Here is a 13,364-nt window from a genome sequence, read left to right as displayed (position 1 = left end):
AAACAGAGATTTAGGAAGGCTCTATCCACGTTTGTTACAAGCACGCTGGTGGCTAATGAGGCCAATTCGAGATAGACATATCCGACTGCAAAAGGCACAGCAATATATTCCTTAGGTGGTATATTCTGCAAGACATGATTCTTTCTGTGTTGTCTTTTCTCCTCAAGAGTGATCCTGCATGCATTCTCAAAGGAAACAGCAGCGTTACAGATGGTGTGTCTCCAGGCCTCCCGACTGGAGGCCAGAGTAGACCAGTGATGTTGATCAATATGGCCAAGGCTGAGATGTTGTTTCAGGGAGTCCTTGTATCTTCTCTTTGGGGCTCCTCTCTTGTGGCAGTTGGTGGCAAGTTCACCATAAAGCAAGATCTTAGGGAGGCGGTGGTCCTTCATCCTGGAGATGTGTCCTGCCCAACGCAACTGTGTTCTCAGCAACATGGCCTCAATACTTGTGACTGCTGCTTGTTCTAGAACAGATGTATTGGTCACATAATCTGACCAGTGAATGTTTAGGATTGTATGGAGACAGCGTTGATGGAAGTGTTCTAGGAGATGCAGGTGGTGGTGGTAAATGACCCATGATTCGGAACCATATAAGATAAGATAGCATTATGGCTTTATAAACACTGATCTTGGTACTTTTCTTCAAGTGTTTATTATACCATACTCTTTTATGGAGTTTTCCAAAAGCACTATATGCTTTTGCTAACCTGTTGTCTATCTCCCCGTCAATCTTACCATCTGAGGAGATGAGGCTACCTAGGTAACTAAACTGCTGGACTGATTTGAGCTCTGATTGGCCGATGGTGATGTGGGGATGATGGAAGACTTCCTGAAGTGCAGGTTGGTAGAGAACTCCCATTAAAAAACACTAATTAGAGTAATCAGCAGGCACTGTGAATCACTTTTAAAGTAATACAGTGATCAAGATGATTGTCCAGTTATATGACTTCTTCATCAGGAAATCAATTGTAGAAGTTTGTTGAGACGTACCAGAAGCAGGTACAGGACTTGTATTGCATATTCCTTGCTGACATGCTTGGTCCTTCACAACTCTCTCTGGATTTTATGCAGATGGCTGGCACAGGTGAGCTGACAGGTCTTTGGATGCTGAGGCCATGGAAGGCTATTTCTGAGCTGTGCACAAGTGACCTTAAAGAGGCTACCAAGTCCGACATGTTTTGGGAGCATCAGTAAGCTCATCAGCCTCATTAGTCTTCCCCTAGCCTCTTATGAAGCCTTACCCTTACAGCTGCAGTGAATAGAAGGCAATAAAAATGGCACCAATCATTGCTTTTAAACTGAGCCTCTGCTCTGTGCATGCTGCAGGGCCACACGCACCCAGGTGCGAAAGGCAGAACACACAAAACTTTCCTCCCTCAACTAGAGATGAGCAGGGTATCAGTGTATCAACACCTCTTGCTTGCCCAAGGGCCCATTGGTAGGAGCTCGAAGGAGCTATGGGACTCTGCAGGCAGGCAGGATGGCTGCTGGGGAGAGAAACTCAAACTTGAGTACTGAGGAGGCTGCACTGCAGAAGAGAGGTACTTGCCTGCCCTGTTACAATGCTGAAAAAATTCTGAGTGTACTGCTGAGGAGGCCCATGGACCCTGATAGGTCATGTGTCTTTGTGTCTTGTAGCACAAAGCAGCCATGAGGAGTGGCAGTGTCCTGTCCCTGCTGCAGCTATGTGCCCCTAGCCTTAAAAATCCCTGGGGAAAAAGAATGGTAGGGAGGGTGTGCAGGCTGTTGTGCCCGTGTTGCTGGGACTGCAGGACGATGCTTACACGGGTTCAGTACTGTGCATTTCTGAAGCTCTTGCTGCTGACAAACATACTTCATTGCAACCAGTTGCCTGCAGCAAGGTGTTTCATTTTGGGATGGCAACAACCCATTGAGTCCAGAAAGGCATCCAGATTTTACCATGAAAACAGATACGGCATTTCTAAGTTCCTGCATAAATATGAACTGCCAATAAATATTTTTTAGTGTGGTCCAACCATATTTTCAGTTTTGAACAGACTTTATGCTGAGGCTTCTTCTCAGCGGATTATTTTCCTTTGACTTTTTGAGTGCTTAAAGCCTCCATCTTGGAGAGGTCTCTTGACAGAAGGAAGCACATGCATTTGTAAAGTGGCTCTTACATTGTTTTATTCTGACCTTGAAGGGTTTGGTTTAGATCAACAGCTTGTGGAGGGATCTTTAATCAGGTTGTTGAACCTCCCCACAGATGCTTAAACACTCCACGTTATGAATCCTAATTATGTTCTTTAAGGACTTGGATTTAATGCTATTATATATATTTGTTCAGAATATATTTATTCTAGATTGACATGAGTTAAAAAGAACAAACTACATTTTTAACATGGCTGTGGTTTGAGGAATACTTTTAGGAAAGAGTCAGAAAATACCTGAAGGCCTGCTTCTGCTAGAAGATAAACTGGGTTTTGCTGCCAGCTGTCCAAATGAATAAGCATTCAAATAGGATCTTCAGTTGGAAAACAAGGACTAAAAAAACTGAGACTGCCATCAGACTGACTGTTCCTGTGCCCTATTACTATGGGTCTCTTCCTTCATGAATTATGAGTTCAGCGACCTTTTTTTTCTTTAGAGGGCAAACATGCCACCTTTATAAGCATACCAAAGTTTTCCTTAATCTCATCCTTTTTAAAAAGAACGGAGGTAAACAAAGCCATCCAAACAACAGAAAATAGCACACAACACTTAATGAAATTTTTAGTGTTTTAAAGTAACCATTTTATCTTTCTTTTGGATGACACTGTTTATTGTAAGACATCATTTTTATTAAATACACTGTAATACAAGAGACTTTCCATGTCATGTTGAGAGAAGCTGATCACATGATTCACAAACAAAACTTTTAACACTGATATCTAGGCATCACTTTGAAATCAGCCAAGATGCAATGAAAGTTTTAAAGCAATGACTATTCGTAACAAACTGCAAAACAAGAACCACTAAATATTTCCACGGAGACATCACATTAAATAAAAAAAAAGAAAAATAAAAGGAGAAAGATAGCTCTACACACCAGGTCACAGTTTGGTGACAATATAGAGATTTATATTTGTATGTAGATATCTTCCTCTTTACTTTAAGTGACAAAGAGAGTGATATCTAGAAATATATATACATAAAGTATAGGTGGAGAGCAGGGCAGGGACAAAAATTTCATAATTAATTGATTCTCTGTTGGTGATTCAATTAAACATCAATGTTGAATTAAATTACTTGTATATAAAATATTCTTAGCTGCTTTTCTTTAAGTTACAGAAAGACACATATAAGCTGCAAGAATTAGGCCTCTAGAAAGATTTGATTTGTTCTCTGTTTTCTCACATATTCCGAACAACGGCCTCATTACTGGCAGCTTTTACAATCCTTGCTCGAAGTATTCACTGTTTATAAAACATCAGCCGGTTATCTCTCAGAACCTTGTACAAGCAAACAAAAAATCCCCACAGACCTTGTCCAGAATGCATAGACAGAAAAATAACACACTCATCATTTCCCATTTCTTCTCCTGAGTCATATGTTAAAAAGATGGCAGAATAGTCACTTGGTTACCATTGTGAATTTCACAGTGTTTTCCCTGCAACGTGTAGCTTTTTTTTTCCATCACGTTTGTGATGAATGTAGCACATCTCCCCACCCCACACAAATAAAGGTGTTTAAACTACGGCTCTAAAGGACCTTTTATTCAAAGCAGCAGTGGCTTATCCCAGCCCTCACAACATGAAAATACAACTTCCTGTGCTATCAAAACCTAGAAATCCTGACCTTGCTTCCCAGTCCCTCCCCATTCCTCTTCCTCATGTTTTATAGCAGTATTTGAAATTCAGTTACAGGCTGCAACAAACCAAACACGGACTTGTTCTAGTATATATGCATTATAGCTTAGTCATCCAGTGATCTAATAATTTTATCGGGTTATTTAATTTCTTTTTAAAGTGTTTTGTAAAAGTCTACATCAACCATTATCTCTTATAAAGGTGGAGAGGGTGCAGTGAGAGAAAGAGAGTGAAAGGAGAAAGGAAAATATAAAAGAAGGAAAGAAGGAGAAAAGGAAGGTCAGAAAAAGAGAAGTAAAAAAGTAATAAAGAAATAACAAAAAAGGACAAAAAAGAAAGAAGAAGAGAAAAATAAGAAGTTACTTATTAAACTGTAGACAATATATAGATATATTGTTTTATAGGTCAAAATGAATGCAGTCCTTTTAAAGAGGGTACAGTCCATCAGGCATCATAGGGTGCTGTTGCTTTACAGTTATCTGTTCTCTATGGCCACTTCTAAGTTCCATGGATCTACTGAGAGTGAAGGACACAGTGCGGTGAATTCTACTGTTATTGATTCTGAATGTTGGTGTTCTCCTTCTTTTACAAGTCATGTTGCAGTTTGAACAGTCCAGCTCATTCGTGGAATCATTTTGTTACTGAAGACAAGTATAAAATGCCAATGGAGTTGCACCATTATTCTAGGAAATAAAACAAGAGTAGCACAAACCCAGAAATGAGAGTAAAACAAACTTTGTTTTCTGAGCTTGGAAGCTTGTCTGCTCATTTCACTGTGAGAAATCAACAAGTGAGATGGGAATGGAAGAAATGTTTTTATGCAATCATCTGGGAAGAAAAGTGCTTGTTGTTGGATCTCTGGCATTCTAGCACTGCCTCTGCTGCACACCAGTTAGAAAGTTGAATCTTACAAACATAGAAAAAGAAATATCAAAAGAAAAAAATTTGGTTGCTCAGCAGACTTTTTCAATTTATTAATAGCACTCTAATCATAATTTGTAATAACATAAGTGTATGTAAATTTATACATATACACACAGCCCATACATAATGTGCATGCATGTCTGCACATATATAAATAAAATACAACAGACATAGGCATACATGTATATGCTATGTGTGTGTATATATATATGCCATATGCAAACACAGATATATTATATATATTATATATATGATCAGTTCATAACACAGTTCAGAAAGACTTTTTAAATGAGCCTGATTGTCATATTTACTGTGTACACAATTTACCTGACAGTGCAAGCATGATGAATATGCACATATACTCACCCTTCATTTATTTCTTCCTCTTCTCTGCTCATTCTGCTACATTTACCCACCTTTTCATGAACAAACGCAAACTATGTATAGCTACAGTTTATAGCTTTTTACTGTGATTATACATTTTATGCACTATCAAGAACATTAAGGATATAGGTCAAGGTTAACCATACTGGTGGCTCTGTAGAACATTTGGTCCTTTAGGAGTTTAACATACTGCTATGTTATTGCACAATGCTTTCTAATACTATTTATTCTCTGAAATGACTCTAAAATTTATTCTCACTAGTAAATCAAAAAGAAGATGCCACTAAGTGTATTTTCAGGGTTTTGTGGTTATTTTTGGTATACATTCTTTCAGTGCTTGCAAAACACACGTGCTTGCTTTTGGGCTGGAGCCTGTTTTCCAGTAGAAGCATCATCTCAGATGCCTTTTTCTTCAGCTCAAAAGACACTAAGACAGAATATGCAGGTAGAAACTTAGCAGCCCTCTCCACCACCTGCATCCTCCTCCCACTGCACAGTAAGAGAGGACTCTGGTATCTTTCTTTTCCACCACTGTTATTTTGAAAATAATTTTCAAATTCCTTTAAAACATAACATTCATTTTCTCAAGAGAATGGGTTTCAGCGGATGCTCAGTCTTTATCTAGTTTTCTGTGAGAACTTCCAAGACAGTCTAGATAAAATCTTAAGGCCCATTTTGTAGGAATCTTCCTCTGGCTTTTTATGTGTTTCCAGTTCAGTAGTGTTAAGAAATAACATCTAGTTTATTAAAGAAATACTGAGTATGGCTTTATAGTTACACTGTCATGTTTATTTGTAATGCTGCCTTTTCAATGACATTGAGAAGGGTAAAACTTCATCAGTGTCCAGTGAACTATCTTCTTCTGAAAATGTTCAGAATCTTTATAAGCTAGCTCTAAAAGCTTCTGAAGGAAAAACTTGAAGTGCCTCAATAAATAATACATGCAAGCAAATTATATATTAAATGTTCTATGGGAACACTTACAAAAATAAAATGCTTAATTTATTAAATAAAATATCCCCAACACGAAGATGAACTATTTTGATCTGGCTCATATCAATAAGAAATAATAAAAAGAGAAAATGGAAAGAAAGATCACTTTTTTGCAATAATGCCCCCTCACAGAGGGAGGCAAAAGTCTTGAGGAATAGGTAAGGTAGGTTTTCATTTGTAAGAATTTATATTAAAAATAATCCTAACTCTAAATTTCAAATTGTCAACTTCTAGTTTGAAAAACAACAAGTATGCCCATGCAGCTGTCATCAACACAGTGGCCATGCAAATGTTGTACATATACAGTGCCAACCCAAACAAAAATAAATTATTTAAGAAAGTGTGGATGTTGGTTATGACAGCAATAGTACCAATACAAACATGGCGCTTAGCTCAGAATATTTGCACTCTGAATAGCAAGCCATAACAACAAAGTAATTTGTTTTCTCTAGAGATCTTTATCCCCTGCTATGTCTCAAACATAACCAGTGATCTCCGTGCTTTAGATTATTCATGTTATATCAGCCTATAGTATCTATAACATTGTAAAGGCATTTTAACATGGCTAATGTCCTCCATTAGCCCCTACTAATGAAATATTGTTATGAGTTTGCTATGCCTACTAGGGTGTACTACAAGATGAGTGATCGTTTCTGCACAAAGGGCATTAATTGACAAAGACCATGCACAGTTTTAATTGCATGGTTAAAAAAAAAAGAAAGGGATTAAGGAAGGAAGGAATATGCTGCTGGACAAGCATAGTATAAGATATATCTGCCCCAGCATCTATAGCTCATCCTATCTTATCAAAACCCTTAATTTCAGCATGTGATCATAAAATTAATACTGTACAGCTTCAGCCTTTACTAAAAAAGACTATCTGGAGAACATTTTTACACCAGTGGCATGACATTATCCTAGCAGTAGACAAAATAAGGGCATGTGTTTAGTTTATCGTGTTGTAACACAACTGTGTGCAGTGCAGGCAGCATCTTTTTTCATTTTACTTGATTCTGGCAATGAATGGTGCTGGCAAAGCACCTCCTTAAACAATCCTTTTAGTCCTCAGAAAGATTCTTCAGGGAAATTGCTAGATCCCCTATTGCCTTCTATCAAATCATTTCAGTGTTTTCTTGTAGGGTTGAATGCCACCTGATTCTCAAGTTCCTCCAGACAGTGTATCACACAAGAATGTCTTCTTTCCATCTGGCTTTATCTCTGCAAAGAACATTCTTCATGTAGAGAACACCAGTCTTCTTTTTCCACCCACAGGCCAAAGCAAAAAAATGAGGTGAATCCATAGAAACTCCCAGTAGCTGTACTGCAGAAATCACAAAGTTTTAGTCAAATATATTTTTCCCTTTTTTTCATCCACATCAAAGGCATGAATACAACAAGGCATTGTCAGTTGTGGTGGGCAAACTGAAGAGTCTGCTGATATAACAGATCAGGTTTTTAAGGCCTTTGTCTATGCAGAGTTACAATAATGCAGAAGCCAAATTGATTAGAAAGACAGGAGAGAAGGAAAAAAAAGATAGAAACTGAGAGAGAGAGAAGATACATCTCAGTAATGTCTAAAAAGTCAATATTGTGTCTACAGATGGAGAAGTGCACATTGCTTGCCCTTTGAAAGCTTCTCCGCAACTTTGTCATTGATACTGTCAAAGTTAAGAACACATTTTAATGGAGTTCAGCAGTAGTCGAACACATTCATTCCTGCAGCCCAGAAGAAGAAATGCTAGGAGACTTTAGCCTAAAATATCCAAGTAGACTGGAGATGCCTTGGCCAAGTTCTGAAGGAGGGAATGGATTTCTTTGATGTTGAGCCTCATGTGAGGCTCCCGTTGCCAACAGCCCAGCATCAAGTCGTACACTTCCTTTGGGCATGTGCGAGGTCGCTGCAGGACTCGGCCCTGAGTGATGCACTCAATCACCTACAAGAAAGCACAAGGAAAGGATCAGCACAGCTGTGCCAACTACATGGAGTTCATCCATGCAAGAGTTAACTTTAATCACTACAGTAGCCTCACTGGTGGTGGTCATACAGCCTGCTCTGTCAAGGGCTGCATTTCTAGGTAAGATGCATGAGCAGTACTATGCGATCTGAAAAAATAACTAAATTCAAGTGGTCAAGGAGCAATAACTTTTCTCATATTAAGTTCACCCATGTTGCCCCTTTCACACAATAGCTAGGAATTAATCCCATACTTTCTCTCTGTATCCATCTATCAACCTCATCTCATCTCAGAAGGAGGCTAAATTTTCAACCTGCTCACACAGAGCTTCAATGCCTCTCCTTCTCTCCCTCCCTCTTTAAATTTATGAGTATCACCATAGCTAATCTCTGGAAAAAGATTACTTTTGACTGCCTGGAAATCAACAGACATCTAGATTGCTTCAATCTATTCAAGAATGGTTATAGACAAAGACTCTGCAACAATATCATGTATGATACGACTGTTAAGGAGATAGCTAAGGTTCTTTTCATTGCCTCATGTCCTTTTCATGCCTTTTTTAATACCCAGATCAGACTCTATCCTATACAAAAGAAAAACCTAAATTCCAACTATTCTAGTTCTACTTGGACACTCTGCTTGGACACTACTTCCATCCACTCAAGACAGAAAAGGGTGAAAAGGAAGAAATTTGATCACATGGTTCATGACAATACCTGATAATAGTATTTGCCTTTACTGAATAAATTTGTTGCTGTCCCTTCTCCAGAAAAGCAACACCACCAGTTACCATGACAGCTTTCCTAATGCAGTTTGAGAATGTATTACACACACCTCGTTATTTGAGAGCTGATACCATGGTTGTTTGCCGTAAGTAAAGATTTCCCATAATACAACTCCCAGGCTCCAGACATCGCTTTCTGTGGTGAATTTCCTGTACATTATACTCTCTGGAGGCATCCAACGAATGGGCAGCATGGTGTGACCTCCAACCTGAGAAAAACAAATGAAAGAGTCAGAAATAGTTGCATCAGAGCCTCACAAGGAAGTGCCAAGACACTAAATAAGGAGAATCCATGGTTTCTTTTTTTCCCATATGGTAACATTTCCTTCAAGGACCTTTAAAGAACTGGAGATTCATGGTCCAAACTCTTCTCCCCCAGCAACAATCATTACCACAAAAGGTTTCTCAAAATCTCAAAAGACACTTGTAAAATTCAAACTAATCTTTAGTGTTTACTTGGTACATCCTACCCAAGGAACAGGAAGCTCTATATCACACTACCAACCTATTTTAAATTAGACCAGTTTTACTCTCCATTTTAAACTCAAGAAACTAAAAAAGATTCATTAAATGAAATCTACACTGCATGATTCTCCTAGAAACTCAGTGACATCGACTGAAATCCATGAAAACACAGTGGTCTCACTGCATGGCATGGTAGGACTGGATTTACATGGTTTAATATCCTAATTTTGACTGAATAAAGCAATGTTATTTTCTGTTGATAAGCTCCCCAGTTATTGCATCAAATTATTTTGATCCTCATTAACTACGCAGTACAATACAGCTTTTTTTTTTTTTTAATAGTCCTTTGGATATATTCCCTTGATAATAAACAATGTGTAAGACATGAACTCTGCCCAAAATCAAGTCATGTTGAATGGGACCTTCACTGAAGGCCTTTCTGAAGGCTTTTAGAACATTTAGAACATTTTAGAACATTTTTAATCTTCCCAGAATGCTACATGTCCTTAAACTTAGGTTTCCTAACCTTAATGTAAATTTTAAAAAATTGCTTGTTTTCAACTCCTAAAAAATTTATTGTTCCTGGTATGTACCATTCTGACTGGGTCACATCATTAAATAAATCCACTCAAGTTCTTTTAAAATAGTGTAACTGCTGAGATATTCTGACATAGATATACAGATATGCTAATTACTTTTGCATCATGACAGCTGAGAATATTTCCAAGGAAAATTAAAAAAAAAAAAAAAGAAAGCTTTTTCAAGGACATCTAACCTTGATTAACTCTCTTTCCTGTCTGAAAACATATTTAGTTATGAAACCATATTTGCACTTTCAGAATTCTGTCAATTTAAAATCATTTCTCTTTGTGGGACATTACATTTGTTGCATAAATAATGCCCTCTTTGTTCTCATGTTGAAACAGCAAATGGAAGGAAACTACAATGGAAGTTCAGTCAGGGTTCCCATTATTTTTAAATCACACAGAACATGCATTTCCAGGTTTTTGTCAATAACTCAGTGTTAGCACAGCATACTGAATGCAGCTATGGCTCTGAGAGCTCAACCCTGTCCTGTGCATCGCCACAAGTCCATGCTTACTACTGACTTCACAGAACCAGAAAGTCACGCTAAAACTTTCACAGACTTCACAGAATCACAGAATACACTGAGTTGGAAGGGACACACAAGGATCAGTGAGTCTAACCCTTAGCCTTGCACAGGACCATTCCCAAGAGTCATAGCATGTGCCTAAGATTATCATCCAAACACTTCTTGAACTCTGCCAGGCTTAGTGCTGTGACCTCTTTCCTGGGCAGCCTGTTCCAGTGCCCAACCACCCTCTGGGTGGAGAACCTTTTTCTACTGTCCAGCCTAAACCTCCCCTGACACAACTTCAGGCCGTTCCCTTGGGTCCTGTCCCTGGTCACCGCAGAGAAGAGATCAGTGCCTATCTCTCTTCTTCCCCTCACAAGGAAGTTGTAACTGCAGTGAGGTCTCCCCTCAGTCTCCTCTTCTCCAGGTTGAACACACCAAGTGACCTCAGCCTCTCCTCATACGGCTTCCCCTCAAGGCCCTTCACCATCTTTGTCGCCCTCCTTTGGATGCTCTCTAAGAGCTTAATATTTTCTATTGTGGTGCCCAAAACTGCATGCAATATTCCAGGTGAGGCTGTACCACTGCAGAGCAGAGAGGAATAATCCCCTCCCTTGACCGGTTAGCGATGCTGTGCCTGATGCCCCCAGGACACGGTTGGCCCTTCTGGGTGCCAGGGCACTGCTGACTCATATTCAACTTGTCATTGACCAGAACTCCAGTCTGTAGGTACATCCAGGGTTGCCCCATCCCAGGTGCAGAATCCAGCACTTTCCATCTGGTTGGTGATTGCCCAGTCCTCTCATTTGTTGAGGTCTCTCTCCCTGCAGGGCCTCCCTGCCTTCGAGGGAGTCAATAGCTCCTTCGAGTTTTGTGTCATCTGCAAACTTGCTTAGTGTCCCTTCCAGTCCTGCATCCAAGTCATTTATGAAGATGTTGAAGAGCAGAGGGCCCAAGATGGAGCCCTGTGGAACCCCACTAGTGACAGGTCACCAGTCTGATGTTACCCCATTCACTATTACCCTCTGTGCTTGACCCATGAGTCAATTGCTCACCCAGTACATGATGTGTTTATCCAGCTGTGTGCTGGGCGTTCTGTCCAGAAACATCCTGTGAGAGACAGTATTGAAAGCTTTACTGAAATCCAAAAAGATTACATCAACTGGCTTCCCTTGATCTAGGCTCTTCTCTTCCCTCCACATGAGATGTCATATGAGTGATGGAGGAGTATTTTTTGACAGGTTGCTGAATGAAAGGCAAGGCTCCTGATTTCAGTTCCTGGCTACATTGTGGATTTGTTTCTGACTCAATTCAGGTTGCTGTGCACAGGCTTCAGAGCCATTAAAAAGGGGATCCTGTTCCTATGCACTTCATAGGCAGAGAACAGATAAAAATTTTTCGGTACTTTTCTCGATTTGGCCCATTTTTGTCTGTGTTATAGTTTATCCGTCTGGCAGACAGAGTGGCTGTAAAGCTCCTTTGCTTCAGCAGTTTTCATCAACTTTGACTGAGATGTCCCTCAATGATGTGGGGTCTGAACACACCAACACACTGAGATGCAAATATTCAGTCGTCCACCTTATCATAACCTAAACTGACATGGCAACCAAACACTTTCAAACCACCACTTTTACCCCTGTCTTGAGAGGTATTTCATTAGAAAGTCAGAAAAGTCAGACCCTTAGAAACACGCAGTCACATACACCCAGATAAAGGGTAAGTGCCATTAAAAGATGGTTAGTGATGAGACCTTTTGGTCTCATCAATTATTAAAATGGCTCTTAGATCTGCTCATCATATAACCTCTGCTATTGGTTCTGTTCATCAATTTCTTTGACTCATTCCTTTAAAAATTAATGAAAGCTATAGACAATAAAATATGTGTCTCTATTTTTTCTTATTTGTCATATCTTAAATCAAGAGATTTTGAAAAAGCATTTAAAAAAACCCCAACCACTCTTTTCCCATGGTTTCTCACTATAGATCCACTACGTATTTTTGGTAGGACTCTCTGCTGAGTTTCTGATGCCATTTAGGAAAATGAACAACACATTTCTAGAGTGATGATGATAAACTGCCACCAAATAATGGCTCTGTGATCAACTGATCTGTAACATAACACACCTAGCTGTCTCTCTTTGCAGTCATAGCAAGACTGACTTGCTAGGGTTGATACTGAGAATACAGAGAAGCACAAGCCACGGGGCTCTTTGGTGTTCTTCCCACATGATCTTGCCTGGACTGGTGTTCATTTCTGTCCCCAAAGGCATGAGACTTCATCAGACAGAGGACTTGACCAGGACTGAGAAGTCCTGAGGTCTCTCCATCTTTATCACTGCTAGCATCAATCATTTTAGACAAAGTTACTTCCAACACCTCAGTATCTCTTTGAAGAGAGAATTTATTGCCTTTCAAAGTATCAATAAAAGTATTGCACAGGGTGCTCTTCTTGACAGATGGCATTGCAATGAAACACGATACCTGTGCAACACTGAACATCACCTGTGGCAGGCTGTGAATCTACCTGTGGTCTAAGAGCACCTTCCATTTCAGTTCAGTCCCATCAAAAGCACATGTCAGGGTTAAAGGCACTTCTTCTAAATGCACATTTCCTTTTCTATTAAAAATCAGTGGTTACTGAGTCAACACTCAGCTAAGAAAAGCATTAAGGGCTGTGCTAGTTGTATGTTTAAAATGAAGCACGTACTTCAGAGCTTTTTGAACTGAAGCTTGGAACTTGACACAACTGTTTGCGGGATGCCTGAAACAAACTGCCAGTCTGTTGAGAGTTTCTTTTATCTTTATCTGATGAGTTCAAGCACCCAGGGTTGTGCATAACTGCAGTGAAGAGAGGTGGGGTGCCTTTCTGCTGTTGTTGCCAGACTCTTAGCAAGGCTACAAGGGGTTTTCCAAGAAGGACCAATGAATGAAAACATGACTGCACTGACCAAA

The 13,364-nt window shown here is 39.5% G+C and overlaps 1 protein-coding gene across 3 annotated transcripts in view; it reads right to left on the bottom strand.

Annotated features, from left to right (window-relative positions):
- Nucleotides 1-2,732: 2,732 nt before the first annotated feature.
- Nucleotides 2,733-13,364, bottom strand: part of NTRK2 (neurotrophic receptor tyrosine kinase 2) — a 200,456-nt gene continuing 189,824 nt past the window's right edge. For all 3 annotated transcript variants that reach the window (XM_017806106.1, XM_017806105.1, XM_017806107.1), the window contains 2 exons: nt 8,902-9,060; nt 2,733-8,046 (listed from right to left, as the gene is read on the bottom strand). In XM_017806106.1, coding sequence (XP_017661595.1) covers nt 7,861-8,046; nt 8,902-9,060 — 345 coding nt within the window. In that variant the 3' untranslated portion in view covers nt 2,733-7,860. The remainder of the gene's footprint in view (nt 8,047-8,901; nt 9,061-13,364) is intronic.

This window comes from Lepidothrix coronata, unplaced genomic scaffold (genome assembly GCF_001604755.1).
Source record: "Lepidothrix coronata isolate B3197 unplaced genomic scaffold, Lepidothrix_coronata-1.0 Scaffold14, whole genome shotgun sequence".
Classification (NCBI taxonomy): domain Eukaryota; kingdom Metazoa; phylum Chordata; class Aves; order Passeriformes; family Pipridae; genus Lepidothrix; species Lepidothrix coronata.
Note: the sequence above shows the minus strand (reverse complement) of the source record. Positions and strands in the feature narration are given on the sequence as shown.